The following is a 17,786-nucleotide window of genomic DNA, read 5'->3' on the forward strand; positions in this document are numbered from 1 at the left end:
CTGTGTAAATAAGAGATGTAATTTAGTCCCTTCTTTCTGCCAGAAAGCATTGGTGAAATGAAATGACAGAGAGGTCTGTCAGGAATCCAAGACTCATCAGAGATGCCACTTCTTTTTTCTGTTTTGTTTGTTTATCTACCTTTCAACCACTTTGAGTCATGTTTAACTGTCCGCAGAGTTGGGCTGTCTCCAAGGCTCCGGTATATGACTGCATCTATCGCAAGGAAGTCGGTCACTGTGGCAGAATACAGCTTTCCCTCTGGGGAGGAAGGAAAGAAGAAACAAGAGAGGAGGAGCATTAGCAATAATGTAATTGCTTTCTGTCATCAGTCAAATGAGATGGGGCAAATGACATCATCACAATCTCCTTCGGAACACTGAAGGGAAAAATGAAAGGTAAATGGAGCTGAGCACTGAACAAGCCAGCCATCAGTGTTCAAAATGATAACTTCAGAGGGATGCTGTGGGAGAAGAAATCTTCCAGAGTAATTCCTCTCCAGCTCAGGTATGTCACACCGAACTACCCTATCCACTTTCCCTGCACACGCCTCTGGTTCCGTGCTCCTAAATTCTGCCTATGTATGTGAGCAAAATAAATATGGGAAGTCACAACAGAACGGACAGTTTTAACTGTGAGGGCAAATCAGACAAGTCTTAGGGACAGTCAGCTAATTGACACTTATGCAAATTTCTCCCTCTGAGAGCCCTTCTCCTCTGCCAAAGATCACTAACAAAAACATTAAAAAGCATGCAGGGATCCCAGGTGAAACAGGGATGCCAAAAGGTGGAGGGGATTTGCCTATCTGTGTTTCTTTACTAAGATGTGTTTTTGGCATCTTGTGTCTCTGTTTTGTCTACATAAAAATGACAATGGCCCACATCTCCTTTGACAGAGATTACGCTGGGTGCTGGGTCTTGGAGGCACCGGCACTGAGGACATTCCCAGGACAAAGCAGAGAGACTTCCATTAGCCAAGCTCTCCTCATGACACTTACAGACGATGTTTACTTTCAGCCCAACATTTAAAAATCAGACTTTTTTATTAGCAGGACTGTGGTCTTTGTTCTGAGCACCAACATTCCCACCATCATTTGGCTTTTTAAATATGGGCTTTTTTTCATAGTAAAACCTGAAAAAATAATTACAAAAAAAACAGATACTAAAACCGATTTTAAAATAGAATAAAAATCTGAATTGTTTACATATGGATATCTGAACTCATGTTAATACAATCACACATTTATTTTCTTTCCTGCCAAGTTCCTGAAGAGCATGTGACCAATTACAATTTGCACATATCAGCTGTAATAGCTTCAGGCTGCAAGTAGAGCCATTTTCATGAAAGTGCACCCAAAAGACTTAGATGAGCTGGATTAGTGCCCTAAACTGCTCTGAAACGGTTTTTCACTGTATTCTGAAAAGTCATCATGGGTATCAATATGAATGGCATATCCAACAGTGATTTTCTGAAGCTAGCAGATTTACAGGGTATATTCTACAAGAATTTATTTGGACAGTATCAGGTTTATTCTGAATCATCATGAAAGAGTATGATCACCTCTATAACTACTCTTTTTACTTTCAAATAACATGAGGACTTCTTCAGTGACAAAGTGGGCGTCCTCTTACAAACTTCAGCTGCATGCAAGGTAAATGTTTACATTAAGTTGGTCATAAACTGTTTCTTGGCCAGTACAGTAAGAAAGGCCCTTCTGAAAGGTGATTCAGACTGCCTTGGGGATAGGGACTCTGAGACACATGGGATGAATATTTCTTTGAAAGGGTCTCTCCCTTTCCATGCTTTATGAATTACCTGCTACAATCAGAGAATTTCTACTTTATGTTCTTTTGACTGTAATTAAGAAATTACATACTACCTCTGTCATCATCACCATTATTTTTGAAACAAAAAGACCTATTTAATTTACACTATAGAGAGTAAAAAAAAATAAAAATTGCTTAAGACACCTCTTCAGCCACAGACTCGGTTCAGGGTGGCTGGAATACCTGCATATTCTCTAAATCTCCAGAGGAATAGCTAAATATTTCCACATAAGCACCCAGGCTCGGCTTTCTAGCATCACACCTGCTGAAGAGAACTGACATTATCATGGGTGATTTATGTATTATCTTTACCACTTACTTTACAGACAAATCGAAGAAAAGATCAGCAGTGTTCACACTAACACAAGTTCAATAAAGAAATTTAATCATGAAGAGAGGTTCATAAATATAATTTCATAATCAACACCCCAAATGAACACCATTAATAAGCGCTCACTTTTTTAAACTATTGTAGTAGAAATCAGTTAACTGTATTCTGCTGCATACAGCATAAATCATTATTAAACAACACATTTCTCTCCTTTGTCTACAACAGCTGATAACACCACATTGAGATGTTTTCTGCTTTAAAATAAAATCACCTTCCCTTTCCTTCTAGATCTAGAAAAGGGGACATCACAACATGTTCCCTAACTTCCTTTGATTATGAAGGTTAACTTCAGCTTAGAGCTGTTAAAGAGCACATCCTGCCCGCTCCTCATTTAAGTTCACGCAAGCCTTGACTTTGCTTGACTTTGGCAGAAGCCAGAGGCAGCCAGAAATGGTGCCTCACACTATTCCGGCATCATATTATCATGAATCCAGGAAATACTGAAATATTGAACCAGGAAACAGAGGCTTCAGGCAATGTTTATGGTCGTGGCGTTAATCCCAGAGAAGGGAAAGCTGCTGTGCTAGTCATTTCCTTATGCTCCCTGTTTTCAGTCGTTATTCACTCACTCCCTTAGCCACCTTTTAGATTTTGGCATTCTGGACTCAAGAGCCACAGTGCTGTGGCAAGCCTGGGCTGCAGGACAGAAAACAGAGAGTTTCTCTGTGTCGCCTTACCTGCGAACAATGCAACGTTGGCATGCTTTGCATCATAGGGGCACCTGGCCATTCCACTGAATTCATCTCCCAGGAACTCCAGGGTATCCATCTGAAAAACAAAAAGGAACTCCTCAGAGAAACAAAATTTCTTACCCAGGGTGAGGCTCATGACAGTGTTTCTTCTTTCTGGGGCAGGGAGGAAAGTCATTTCTCTAACTGTGCTCATGACTGTGAATTAAGAACCTGGCAAAAATCACTGTATTAAATAAAATCAATCTGAAGAAAGTGCGCCCAATAAGTCAGGCATTCTTTTGGAGCTAATCATTCTCACCCTGACACATTTTACAAAAGTCTTCAGTCTATATTTTATCTGTACACAAGCTTCCTGTTGGACTGTAGCAGGCTATGTGGTCTGTGGTTCTGGCAAGGATTCAAAATTTGTCCTCAACAGTGATCCAACAGAAGCGCTCTTATACACAGAAAAGACTGCAAGCCACAGCCGTCAGAAGAAACAACACTAGGACAATTATCTGTGTGTGCATTTTTCCCCCCGAACTCCAGAGATCCTTCTGCTCTAGTCTCAACAGTGGTGCTCTCTTCCTTGATTTGCATACTCAGAAGGATGCTCTCCAAGTCTTACGGTATCAGTTGAGTCTGTGTCACGGAGAAATCCTCTTACCATCAGGCAAGAATTAATCTGTGCAGGAATTGTAAAATCTGAGGCTTAAGTGTAACTCCTGGGAAATAAACTCACCGCGGGCACTGATAATGATACAAATATACAGATCAACTTTACGCGAAGTTCAAGAGGGTTTAGTGAGCTATGGGGGAATGGTACAGCTCTTACCTCTTTAAGATTCTTATACTACCATATTTTGGGAATGAGAGTCTTTCTAGCATATCCAAGTAACTTGAGCAGCTCTTACTGTATAAATCACATACAGCAGAGGTTCACAGAGCATGAAAAATAACCCACCTGGCACTGCCAACTGCTCCAATCAACTCTGAGCTCATATGTTACAGCACCCAAGTCCCCCAGTGGAGGATTTGTCATCATTCGTTTTTTGTCATGTATCCTTCTTGTCAAAATCCACTCTGGAGGGATTCAGTTGTGTTTACTCAAGGGCTGAAAAGCATTTCACGTGATGGTGAGAGGAAACCGGTTGCAGCCCTGGGCAACTTTCCCTGTGCCGAGCCCCACACCCCAGGCTCATCCCCGCTTCCACTGGCAGTGGGGAGAGAGCCCTGTGTTTTGTTTGGCACACCTTTAGTGCTCGCCCTCTGTGATGCAGAAATACAAGGAGGAAAAGCCTGGGCAGGTGTCGGTGGGACTCTCTGACTCCCAGAGGTATCACTATCCAGCCCCCGCAGCTCAGCAACAGGGGAGGCAGCCTGCAGAGGCCACGCATCACAGGGAACGAAACACCTGCTCTACGGGTAAGGAGGGCCATTTACACCCCTCACATCAGGACGCCAAAGAAACCTGATTGAGATTTCTTAGCCGTGTTAATGGCATTGAGAGCTTAAAAATGACAAATGATGCTGGAAGGCGAAATACAGCACTGAGATCGAGAAACTTCGTTGCATGCCAGTAGCTGGATAAAAGGAACAGAAGAAAAGAAGAACTGGCTGTTAATAAACCAGCTACCTGTGCTACATGGTTACCATGATTCAGGTATTTTTATTCAAATTTAATCCTTCATCCACAGACTGAAAGAAAAGACTACGCTGAGATTCTCTCCTGTGTTTCCCAGACTATAGCCATCACAGTGGCTAAACCAAGGTAAAGCAGCATCGCAGAAAAAGCAAGGAAGAGCAGCGGTCACAGGAAATACCACTAAGGAAGTAATTATTCTGGATGTTAATGTCTTTACTCTGTTTTTCACAATAACTCTGAATCCAATGAAATGAATGAGAATTGTGCCGTGACTTTATCAGAAGCAGCATTAGCAAAGCTTAATTTTCTTTTTCCTGAAGAAGGATGAGAAATGACTTGTGGGACATAGCAGTGCAGGAAAAGCAGAGCCTGGATATCAAGGACCTAAGTGAATTCATTTCAGAGCCACTCCAGAGACATCCACTGTTGGAGGTTATGTCAGATTGTACTGGTGCAAGCCTGAGAAAATGGGAAATATTTCAATAAATGGGCCCTGTTAAAATGTAGATGACAGGGACACACTGTGTCAGAGGAAGAAATTGAGGTCAAGGAATTAATGTTGAGTATCTATGGACCAGCACAGGTTTTTTTACATTGCTCTGGATGAGGTTTTGGCTTTGCAGGTCCCCAGCTAGTGAGGAATATGTCACCCTCCTGCTGTACCTTTCCCTGTGGAGATATTCCGTGCTGCCAATCAATTCTACAGCACACAATGCCATAGGATCTCCACAGCCTCCATATCTGCTGGGCCCCCAACACTAATCTTCCAAGGTTTTGCTTTGCTAAGCCCTCAAGTGCCTTGAGAACTGGCTTTGGGCTTGAGAACGGTACAACAGGAACATTTAAAATATGCTACTCCAGAGGTAAACCTCAGCATCAGCCTATGAGTTGATGTGGGCGTCAGTGACAAGCTGAGAGACTTTCCGAGGAGTAACCATATCTCCAAGCAGGGATCTAAAGGACTTTGCACCTATGGAGGGCAATGCAAAGTGGCAATAAACTCTGATGTGCAGGAGTTGCGAAGAAGTAGGTAATCAGTCCAAGCAATCCTCAGAAATCCCATCAACACTGAGCTCTGTGGCATTGAAACAAGTCAGGATAAATGCTGCAGAGTGAAATGACTCACTGTTGAATGACAGCCTCATGCTGCTGCCAGCACAGTCACAATAAATCCAACAGAAAGACAAGGCATAAATGAAATCCCACAAAGACATCACATACCTTGTAGTTCCTGCAAGAAGGGTTGAATGCATTTGTCCCACAGATAAACAATGTATCCTCATTTCTTTTTAGGAGAACCTTAATAAAATTATGACATTCATCCTGAAGAAAAGTAATAAAAAGTATTTCAGCTAGTGCATTTTGGGTGTCTGGTTTTATTTTTATGCCATGATATTTCATTGTCAGGTCTAAAATGAAATTGGCTGGTAGCCACTGTGATATTCTGGGCTTTATTTCAACTATGTTTAACTGACAATGAGCAAGACGCGGTTGATTTATACTCTAGTGGTTTAAAAATGGTTACTAAAAACTGAAGATATGGAAATCTTATTGTAGGTCAGATTTTGCTATTGTTCACAGAGGTGAGTTTCATTTGAATGCTGCCGCTTTCCTCAAGAGTGAAAAATCTGATCTTCTCATCTGTGTTTCTGTAAGAGAGTAGCACCACCAATGTAACGTATTGGCATAAAGCATCTCTAACTAGAAGGGGAAGCAGGTGTAAAGAATCAAAGAGTCTGCATCTGATTCTGATACCACTCGTGCTAGTCATAGGTTACAGTAGGGTAAAATTGGTGTGAGAAACAGTCCTTCTACAGCTGTACACATTCACGCCGATGCTTTACACAAACTCAGTAGATTCCTGCAGGAGGATGGACAGCAGCATTTAGCTTTTACGGCAGTGGTAAGCAAAATCAGCACGCTATGCCCAAAATCCCCAGTGCTTTAAGTATTTCAGGATATTGCTGTGGCTCCTGTCGCAGTGTTTTATCACATTAAAAGTGAACTATTTTTGCAAATTAAAGCCTTCAGTAAGTTGATGGAAAAAGCAATTACTGGCAAGAAGTGAATGGCATGATCCATTCCACATCACAGACAGCAGCCTGAGATAATAGTGAAGCAACTAAACTAAAGTGGCAGATGCAGAAGAAAAGAAAATTGCGTACCTTATGTTTTCCCTTCATTCTGCATGTGTCTACATCAGCTTGTCTAGATTTCCATGTCAATTTCTGCAAGGATCAAGAAAGAAATCAATTAGAGCCCAGAGGTTGTTGCATTTGATTTCAGAAGTCCCTTAGGGGAGACTAGCTGTTGAACATATATTTCCTGAAAGCTTTCTGCACCCTTTCTCCATGATTAATTCACCACAACAATGAAAGATCAGTGATGTGGAGCATTCACTTAATTTTGTGTTACCATTGACTCATTAGACTAGAAACCTATCCCATTTTTTTAAAGCCTAAACCAACAGAATTCAGCAATAGGCCAACTTTCAAAAATATGTGCACTTTTCTTAAGAGTACTAAATGCTCTCTTCTTTTAATTTGATATTGTTCTGAAAATCAGAATAAACATTTATGGACTACAAACCCTAACTGGACTCTAAACGAAACATGTATTCTGGAAGTCGACATTTTAGATTAGCAAAGAAATCAGATGCAGGTAATTCTTATCACTTCAAGTCAGCCAACAGGCTCAGAAAGCCCTCTACCTATCAAGATGCTGCTGCCTTTATCTGCTAATACTCTTCCTCCAGAACATTTACAGGTAAATCCTAGCCTGGACTTTTTCTTGCAGTGAGTTTCTGGAGTGCTCAAATGTGGTAGGCTGATTAATTAAAATAAAACTTCATTTCAAAAACATATGGCCAAAACAGTAAGACCTTAGATACTATAGCCATGACAGTCCTGACAACGTTTCACATCAGTAAACTGAGTCACTGTGCATTCCTAAACGGGCACAAAGGGTAGCCATGAATGTTTATTTCCATTACAAGCCTGTGCCCTCACTTTTTTATGAGCAATTGGTCATAAGCTCATCTTCAGCACCATTCATAGTCACAACGAAACAGTCTCCACTCCTACAGGGGAATTGATCCAGAACTCAGATTCGGATGACCTTCTGCTGGACCAGGGCTGTGTGTGGCACATATTGCACAATGTGTATGCAATGCAAAGTAGCCGAAGGGAGATTATTTCTAGTACGTTTATGGTAATACACAATATGGTAATGTAGACAAAGCTCTCCTTAGTTCGAATGTAACTTCCCATGGAGATAATGTGAACACATCTACAAAGTGATGTTATAATAAGATCTTATTTAGTGAGTACTTGCATGAGTGAACAAAATTTGTGCGCATGAAAATATGTAAATAACACTTGCTTTTTATGATGAAAGTTTCAGTGTACTTAATTGGGGTAGTATAGCTGTTATAGAAAACTGCTGAATATAAATGAACTGATGTTTGACAGATGTTTCATCAGGGACCTCACTGTATTTCAGTAAGGATTGCTTATTGGCCCAGCTAAATCACTTATCAGAAATTCACCGAGGACATGATTGCTAGTCTAGCTTTCCCCAAATATGATTAGCAACACCATCTTACTTGCTTATTACAGTTTTCACAGCAGTGCTGGCAAATTGTTTGAAACAATGTCATCTTCCTATTTATGTGAAGCTTGTTCTATTGTCCTTGGTTTCTGGATGATGATAAAAGCTACTTACTTTGCTAAAATAAATTTCTTCTGTATGTGATGTGTCCATATCAACAGTATAAATATGGTCCCTGTAAACAAAGGCAAATGAATGAAAAGTCAAATGGAGTAGTGAGACAGTTCATTTTCTATGAAGAGAGCTATCACAAGATAATCCATAATCCATGCAAAAAAAGATCACAGGTCTTACTGGGGAACACTAGTGACAGCATCACCTGCTTTGCCCAGAAAAGCACTTTTCATATATAAACCATCATCCTCCCCAGTAAGAAAAAAAGAAAAATGCCACAAAACTTCAAAGCAGGATTCTTTCCCAAAAGCAATTATTTGAACAAATGGAATTTTGGAAAGGAGATGAGCCTCATATCATTTCTGCTCCGTAGGTCCTACAGCAGATGCCACGATCTAGCATGCAGATGTTTTTGTGTATTCTCAAATCAGCTACACTAGTTGTTAGGCAGCCTTTTCCAGACTCCTGGGCTAGCAGTCACTGTGCCACATTTAGTCATCCAGGGTTAAAAAGAGGTTAATGCTTCTTTCTATTTTTTTTTTTTTTTTAATTGTGTGTCTAACCTCAGCTGTGATAATTTGATTGACAATATGGTAGGCAAAAGGCTGACAGACACAAAACTATCCCCAGAAATCATTCTTCTCTTTACACGCTGGTGGCCAAACTAAACTGTAAAATACTTCACTGAAAAAAATTCACATTTCTTGCTTGCATGCACTTTTCTGTTTTCCTGAGAACCTGTCCCTCTCTACAATTAGCTGCCAATCTCTCCTTGGAAAGAGGAAATAGACTCAGCGACTCAGGTAAAGAGATATTTTTAAATACTTCCCTCTGTGTAAGCTGAGAACAAGGACTTCTCTGTATGGAACCCAAAATTTGAGTCAACCCAGCAACCCATAATGCTGTCGTAACCGCCACATCAAATTGGGACTGACCATCTCATTTTTCCTTGAAATAACACTGGCTTTTTTCAAAACACAGGGAGCTGTGCAGCTGGCGCACAGTCCACAGCATTGGAGGGGTCTGCTGAAAGTCAGATACAGGCCGTTTCCATTTCAGAAATGCCTGCTGTCAAGATTAGCTTCATTTTGCGGGGTTTTGGGGAAACACCGCCAGTCTCTTAAACAAGCAAACACAAAACACTACTAGCAGAGCAGTAAGCAACACTTCTCTCACGTGGAGGAAAGCGGCAGCATTGTTGCAGGGAACTGGCTTTTAAAAATCTACCGTCTGCTACGGTGCTTGAGGCTGTTTTGCTTTGTAAGATGCCAAACTGAGGAGTTGTGGGTTTTCTTCTCCAGACCCTGTAAAACCAGAGCTCCATTTACTTCCCAGATTGGTTTAGCGCTTCAGTTTATTATTTGCCTGTCTTTACTGGCAGAGCAGCGGTCAGGGTTGGTGCTGGACTAAAATTACCTATTAGCGTGGTGATACCAGCTCCATAGATTACTGCACGGTTCCTTTTTTATGTATATCACTCTTTGCTGCTGTCACTCCTACTATATAGAAGTGGGAACAAAATCTCTTGAATTGCAAATTAGGTGCGGCTGGAGCTCTAAAACCCTTCTTCCAGCGCAGCTCTTGATTTTAATCGTAAGTCTTGTTTTCCAGTGTTTATGATTTTTTTTTTTCTTTTTAAGCTAGACTATTAGAAAATGCCTTGGTGGTATTCAGGATGAGGCTTGAGTTATTCAGCTCCACGCTCAACAAAACAGCTTTCAGGTTACTTTCTGGTTCAAGAAACAGTTCAAAGAAAACTCAGATGCTAAGTTACGGGATCAACTGAAAGAGGGCTAGCATCAGGCGAATTACATATCACGCTGGACGTGAGACGTAGCTGCTGACAGTGTCAGCAAAGAGCGAAAGAGCTGTCAAGTTCAGGGGAGGGCTTTTTAACCATGGACAATGCGGGATTGTCCTCGCCTTCCTTTTCCCACTGCTGCCCAACTCCTGCTATCTACTAGCTGTGGTATGTGTACAGCCGGCTGCTAATTAAGTTATTCTAACACAAATTGACTTAATCCTACTGCTTCCGTTTTTCCCACCTCCACTCAGCAGAACGGAGTTTTGTTGCCATGGCATAATCTTGTGGAGGAAGGGAATTTAAATAATGCCACCGGCTGTGCATGACCCTTGGCCACTGGATGCATCGCCTGGAAACGTGTAACTGCGAATGGGGAGGGAGACACTTCTCCCGCTCAATAAACCGCTGTGTAGGTGCTGTGGCAGATAACATGAACAAAAGCTGAGAAAGACAATGGGAGGAGGAGACATGGCAAACTTAGAAAAGGGGGTGTGCGCGTGGGTGTAGGTGAGTTTGAGAGAGACAGCGAGGGAGTACCCTTCCCACGAGCAGGAAAGAAAACAGAGCTGGTCCTTTGCGGACTGCAACCCAGATACTCCGACAGCACGTCTTCATGGGCTTCAGCTGAGTTATTCTAATTCATACTGGCTGGATATCCCTGCCTATTAGTATGAAAAAAGGCTTTCTGAAGAGACACAGCATTTTATTTGGTAATAGCTAATACAAGAGCCATGTATCCAGTATGAAAATCGACCAACAGACAGAAATTTTTTGCTCAGTAATAAAGTGTTAGTGGTTCTCAAATCTGAGTTAGTCCTCTCCTGCACAAGAAAACTGTCTGCAGAGTAAATGCTGGATTTTCTAAAACAAGCAGACAAACGAATAAACCCAACCCAAACCCAACAACCCCAGAATAAAAACTCCCAATGCGTATCCATTCACTTTGATTGCCTTTAAGATAATTGGGTACAAATGTGAACTCGGCATCGCTGTATTTCAGTGGCTAAAAAAGCAGCATGAAAGCAATATCTGATGAGAGCTAAGGGATTTATGTTAGCTCCATTTTTCAATGAATCTTGTTACAAAACTCTGAGAAACACCTTTGATTGTGTACACATTTTCTTCAGTCTGTGGATTTACTACTACCTCTAAAGGAAATGAGGTACTGCAGTTACAAACTTTCATTCATACTAGTTATCAAAGGATGACTCATTTTCTGCAATTTATTACATAAAGATAAAAATGACCTTTGAATTTTAACTTGTATCACATAGGCTTCTCAGCCCAAGAGGGATTTTATTCAATAACGAGCGGAGGGGGAAAAGGATATGTCAAAGAGTTATTAACACAGGAAAAAAGTGTAAGAAGATTTTTTTGGGCTTGTGTAAGTACAAAACAGAGCAGGACTTTATTCTTTTTTTGTAGGTCACTAGTCCTAAGGAGTATATAAGCACTTACATTGCAGTAAACAGTTTTATATAAATATATAGCCACATAACACGTAAGAATGCATATTCACATACCAGCACACATACTATCCCACATATATTAGCATTCTTTATACACTTTGTCCACACAGCAGTTTCACATCACAAAATGTTTCACTGAGTTTTCCTGCTGTAATACCGGTTGCTTGGGCACTGCGATAGTCTAATTGCGTCAATCTCGGCCTGGGAACAAACTATGAATACAGCCGAGCAAAATCCGCAAAGCGGATTTACCACCTTCTCACTGCAAATGATTTCCTAATTTAAAGGAAAACAAATAAGGAAAGCAAAGGGAATTCAGCCATGAAAAGGAGGAAATCCTGCCACCACCTTTCAAAACCCTTCAGCCCGCTCCCCCGCCCCGCTCATTATCACACTAAATGCAGCAAAAATACTAAGCCCCCGCGCTCAGGCAAAGCCTAGGGAGGCCTTGCTGTGGGCTGCCCACTTTTGTGCCCTACATCCAACGCCACGGCAGCTCCCCGGGGAAGGGTGCACGCTCTTTGCCCAGACGTGACGCAAGGGCTTGGCAGGAGTGAGGAGCCAGGGCTCTGCTGCTCAGCTCCCATACACACTGGTGTGTGTGAGAAGCACGAGGGAGCTGCGCTGAGCTGCTAAGGCTGCAGTGCCTGCAGCCAGGGACACGCTGCTGGTGCGGCTCGACTAATTACTTGGTGCCGAGTGGAGATCTACAGGCAGATCTCCACCACAGGACACATCTGACCACCCAGAAGATGAGGAACGGCTGTTTGAGAAGGAAGCCAGGCAGCTCCCAGAGGCTGCCAAGGGCTTTGAGGACAGGGCTGGTGGTGAGATGCTGCCCGTTCAGCAGCTGTTCCCTCTCACCTCCTGGCCATCCCACCCACCACTTCTCCCATCTGCAGCAACAGCCTGGCTCTCTGTGGCACACGCAGAAGGGTGCGTATTACTCCGATGGAGGAGAAGGACCAGAAAACTGGCAGGAAACAAGCTGCTCCCGGAGGCGCAGCTTGCGGGGAGGTCCCTAACAGGATCCGGGTCCAAGAGCTCCTAAAATGGACTACTACTACTAATCTGGACCCTTCTTAGATTTACCTTGTGTTGATCAGGTAATTCCCACTCTAAGATTGTCAATCATCAACGCTAACAACAGGCAGGGAGAGGAAGTGTTAACGTCTGATCTGTGCCAGGTTGGCAGCTGTATAAATCTGTGTAGCTCCACTGAAGCCGATGGTTCGTGCTGAGCTACACAAGCGGAATGGGTGGCTCTATATGCAATTTTTATAAAAAGGCATGTGCTTGTATCTGCACAGTAGAGCTCTCCAAAAAAATCCAGACACCAAATTCAATTAACCTTGCTGAGTACATTAAAAGAACAGAGGCAAACGTTTGCCTCTTTTTTTGTCTTAAGATATTAAAAACGTGCCTAAAACAGCAATGTTACAGTTTAATAACTCTTACCCGAACAGGCATTTGTGCACCAGCGGAATCGTCCTCTAAAATATGCCATTAATGGTGGGCACAAACAAAATTACAGGATGAGGATGGACTCCCTCCTTCATGGGGTTGAACAATTTCTCTGGCAACTTCCCTCTTTCTGGACTCAAAGTAAGGCTGAGGTGTGTAGTCCTAAAAGGACTGCCTCAGTACCTCATAAAACTGAACCTTAGTAGACTGGCTAACAAGGTTTCCAATACGCCTTACTAACAGGGTGCAAAGCTCTTGCCAAGGAGGATAAAATACTAAAAATAACGTATCCAGCAGAGAAGTCAGGTTATCGCTTGTCTTCTCCTCTCTCCTGAAAAAGAAGCAAGGGAGGAGCGGCCAAGCAGGGGACTACTGACCTAGCAGCAACGTAGAGGGTCCTGTTCATGACCATGACCAGCTGGATGTCCAGCCGGTGCCTCTGCGTGGTGTTCCGCCCTGGTTTGTGACCCACAAACACCGGATACTGTCTTGTATCTGTTGGAAGGGAAAAAAACCACACACAGGGTCAGAAAAGAATTACAGAGTGAAACCATGCTAACATGGAGCGCTATGGGGCTCAGCTATGCCCAAAACCTGTGGTTTCTGTTGTGCCCTGGCATGAGCACAGAGGGCTGAAGAGTTCTTCAAGGTTACAGTCTTTGCAGCTGCAAAGGAGAAAGTCATCACCTTTGTAGAAGACAAAAATCATGAGGTTTTTTAGAGCGTAAAGCTCTTCTGAAGCTCTTGGCACATAGGTACGTGGCACTTTCTCACAGTTTTTCTTTCACTGCTTGCAGAGCTTAAATGCTTGCTCCTGGCTGCCAAAGTGCGTCTAGCAGGACAAAGCTGTTTCACAGTGGCCCATCAATCACCACAATGACTGGACTGGTAGTGGTTAAAGCAAAAGCCTTGGCTCTCTTTCGTTCGAACTGCCAGCTCCTTGGGTTTCCTGCAGGATTGGACTGCCATCGTAGAATAGCTGTGGGGATTTCTGAGAAACAGTGGGAAACCATCACTTGAACTTTATAAAATGAAAGTCACTGCATATTATTTTTGCAACTATCTGATATTCCATTTTCTTCTGGCACCTGGACAACAATACTGACTGGAAGCCCTGTACTGAGCTTATGCTGTCAACAAGTGCAGCTTTCCCCCACACTCCACCAGCCACCAATAGCATTTATCCTCTCTATTCCCACGATGTTTTTTGGTGACACCTCAGCATACGTGGGGTGTGCTGCTGCTCCCCAGACGATCTGTGTGTGCCACCTTTAACGACACAGAACACTTCTCACTAAGGGTCACCTTGTCAGACTTCACATGTTTATGTGACCGTGACATCTAGATGCACACACTTGAGAGCTAGGTAAGTAAACAAAACAGCAGTCAGAAGACAGGAGGAGGATAAACCTCTGATGAGCAGCAGCATCAATGCAGAACTGCTGCATGTGCAGGTTAATGACAAACTGACTAGCATCTAGCTAGGCCTGAGCCTTTTCCCCATCAATATGCTTTTCCAGAAAACTGGAGCTGGTTCAGGGTGTTCATTTCTTCAGAAACTCAGCTACGGCTGCAGTGTTTTCAGCTATTGTCCTCCAAAAGTATCTCCCCTGTTAAGCTTGGTCAAAGCACTGATTCGCACCATGGCCTGAGCAAAGCACTTGTGCCATGCATCAGAAAGGCTGCTGACAAAACTGCACAGAAACAGAAACTTCTCTGCAAGTCCAGTGCTAAGCATAGCCCAGACAGGATTTGCATTCAGAAGCTTAATCCTTCTGACCAAGTCCTATATGCAAAATGACGAGTTTAACTGTCAAGATGTTCTCTGTGCAGTACCATTTCCTCTGTAGCTCACGGATCTCGCACAAGCTGGGGGTTTGCACACTCACGTGCCTTTCAGCATGCCAAGCCACAGAGGAAGCAGCTATCCCATGTTCTATTTCTTCAAAAAGATCAAGACTGGTACTTTCTGGATTAACAAGGACCATTAGCATCACCCTTCTGGAAGGAGAAAATGTTGGTGCTGAAGGCCTAGTGTTCACACTAGACGTGCTTCAAAGCAGTTCTCCCCTGCTCTTGTATCCCAGATTCCTATTAGCATTTGGAGCACACCAAGTGCCCCCCTGGAGTCCGTCTTTCAGCTTGGTCTTACCCAAGACAGACAAGTTTACAGGTGCCAAGGCCACCCCAAAGCACAGTAAGCAATGACAATCACGTGATTCACTTTAAATTCAACTTCCTGACCCAAAGCAGGCTTAAACAGAAGCTTACTCATTGCTGACTCGCTACTCCTTAACATAATTCTTCAGACCCAGGCGCTAAAGACTTCCTTTTAAACATCTGAATCAGATGGGACTTCAGACGACTTTTCTTTGCAGTAATCACAATTGAGTCGAGGGAAATGTGAAAGAATCAGTTCTGCTAAGCCTGACTTGCACGGCAAAACGCACGGAAAGCTCTTCACCTGTTTAGCTGGCAAATCTCAATACCAGCTCACAGCTGTCTGTATTCCCCTAGATTCTGGAAAGTTTGCCAATTATTGCTGGTAAGAAAGAAGAGAGATTCTGTTACAACAGTTTCTTTGTCTTGATTTGGTTTTTAGCTACATTTCCAGCTGAGCAAAAAAGGTCTCATGCTAAAGCGCGATCCATCAGAGCTTAAAGAAGTAAGTTCAATTATTTGTATTGGATCAACAAATGATGTTTTCAGAGGTCAGTTACTTTAGTGTGCTATGCTTGACACTCTGAGGTGCTTCACTGGTTATCCAGAACTACATTTTCACAAGGCAGGTGAAGGACGCTTTGATTATGGGGCCAGGGGTGTGAAGAAGGCTTCCTTCCCTTGCCGTTGGATAGTGCAAGATATTGGGGTTGATTATGCTACTGAGGAGTGTCTGTTTGAGGAGGAGAAAGGATATGGTTTTGGAAGATCAAGCAGTTTGCCACCCAGTAGCCATAAGTCAACGTGAAGAAGTTGTGTGCCTGTATTAGGACCTGAAAACATAAATTGGCTGATCTGGGAGACTTCAAGAAAAACAACTTTATTAATTCCAACCGTAACAAAATACTATTGATTTGGAGTCCCCTGATCAGTATTAAGCAAATGAAGTCCTCTGGCCTCCTATACTTACAGTTGCCATGCGAGATACTGATCGGCTCAGAATCTTCTGGGAAACCAGCCCCAGCAAAGTGTAGCAGTGTGAAATATAGCAGCAAGGCTTCTGACCTCATAGTAGTTCAGCTGGGAGGCTTCACTTCTTCACTTCACCCTGTGGAAGACAAACAAGGGCTTAAGCGCCTTCTCTCACTTCAGTTTTAACCGCTGCATATAGAAAGCTAAAACGAGTCTTGGAAAGTAGAGTGAGTTTTTCTTCTCTCCCTACCTGAGGAGGTATGTTGTGTTTCTAAGCAAAAACAGCCCTGCCAGGCCGGTCTCCCTTTAGCCCATGGCCCAGCAGCACCACATCTTGTTTGAGGATAGACTTAAGTGTCTGTTTCTTGTGAAGAATTTTCTGCCTCAGCTGCTTCTAGGCAATAAAGAAACTTCATCTCCTATACTGATTGACAGCCTATGAGAGTTTTTTGGGAAATATTTTGTTTTCCCCTTCTTTGGTTTACATAATTACATGATGACACGATGACACACACCATAAATAAAAAAACCACACTACATTATTCTGGTTAAAAAGAGATTAAGGGTTATACTATGGGACTGATTCATACCCTGCAGAGCTGTGAATCAAGTGAAAAAACACTGAGAGAACTTGATGGAGCATGCAGAACATGTCATTGGGCTTTACCATAAAAATATGTACCCATAAATTTAGGTGCCATAAAACCAATACTCCAACTTGCGATAAAATAAGGGAGAACAGAACTGTCTAAAACCAGCGTTTTTTCCCTGTGTTCTACGGACGCATTCACTCATTCACATTTCGTGTACAAAAATATCCCTAAATCTTGAAGATAAAAGGAACCACAGGGGCCTTTGGATACAGTGAAAGAAAAAAGCACATAATACAGTAAATAGCTCATAATTCCCAGGCAAATTTCACACAGACGTTGATCTGCAGGGGAAATCAGTGTAAAAATGGGGTTTTCTTTTCATCCCTTCCAGAGTTTCAAACCTTTGATGCCGCCTGCCAAAGATTCCTTTTGAACAAAGCTATTTTACAGTAGCCTGTCAGTCATTCAAGATTTATGGGCAGAAAGTCAAACTTCATAACCTACATAGTCTTTGAAACTTAATTTGGCAAACAAAGTGCTAACTTGGCCTTCTGCAACACCATTTAATATTAGATACCTATGTCTCCTCTCTCGATGCCAAAAAAAGCATTAACACATCTTGAGTCTCACATTTTCATTTGTAATTTCACAGACACAGTTGATTCCTCATATTTTACCCAATGGAAGAATTTCACAATGATTAATTTGCCTTATCAGATATTTGCTTTCAAATAAAATTTCAGCTCCTATAACTGGATTGGAATAGGGACTCTGTTGCAGGACCATACATCCCATAAGAACCAATAATTTATTATCCTCTGTGTTTGCCTATTATTATTCAAACACACAAATTGGAAACTTGGCTGATTCTCTATGTCTATTAACAACATAACTGAGAAAGAGTTAGACTGAGACTAGAAAAAATAAAATTAACTGTAAGGCAAGGACTGACACCTTAGCTGAACAGTGTCAGATGGATGGCAAAGGATAAAAATAGCAAGAATAAATGCAACACAATGCAGACACTCTCTGTCTATTATACCTTATGTGAGAATGCATGCTGGAAGATA

General features: G+C 42.4%; 1 protein-coding gene across 5 annotated transcripts in view; it reads right to left on the minus strand.

Annotated features, from left to right (window-relative positions):
* Positions 1–16,261, minus strand: part of SEMA6A (sema domain, transmembrane domain (TM), and cytoplasmic domain, (semaphorin) 6A) — a 60,973-nt gene extending 44,712 nt beyond the window's left edge. For all 5 annotated transcript variants that reach the window (XM_010161011.1, XM_010160995.1, XM_010160987.1 and 2 more), the window contains exons 1-7: positions 16,122–16,261; positions 13,369–13,486; positions 8,255–8,315; positions 6,697–6,759; positions 5,753–5,854; positions 2,893–2,983; positions 140–259 (exon numbers count right to left, since the gene is read on the minus strand). In XM_010161011.1, the coding sequence (XP_010159313.1) occupies positions 140–259; positions 2,893–2,983; positions 5,753–5,854; positions 6,697–6,759; positions 8,255–8,315; positions 13,369–13,486; positions 16,122–16,221 (655 nt within the window). In that variant the 5' untranslated portion in view covers positions 16,222–16,261. The remainder of the gene's footprint in view (positions 1–139; positions 260–2,892; positions 2,984–5,752; positions 5,855–6,696; positions 6,760–8,254; positions 8,316–13,368; positions 13,487–16,121) is intronic.
* Between the last annotated feature and the right edge of the window lie 1,525 nt (positions 16,262–17,786).

The sequence above is a fragment of the Eurypyga helias genome, unplaced genomic scaffold (assembly GCF_000690775.1).
Source record: "Eurypyga helias isolate BGI_N326 unplaced genomic scaffold, ASM69077v1 scaffold29250, whole genome shotgun sequence".
Classification (NCBI taxonomy): domain Eukaryota; kingdom Metazoa; phylum Chordata; class Aves; order Eurypygiformes; family Eurypygidae; genus Eurypyga; species Eurypyga helias.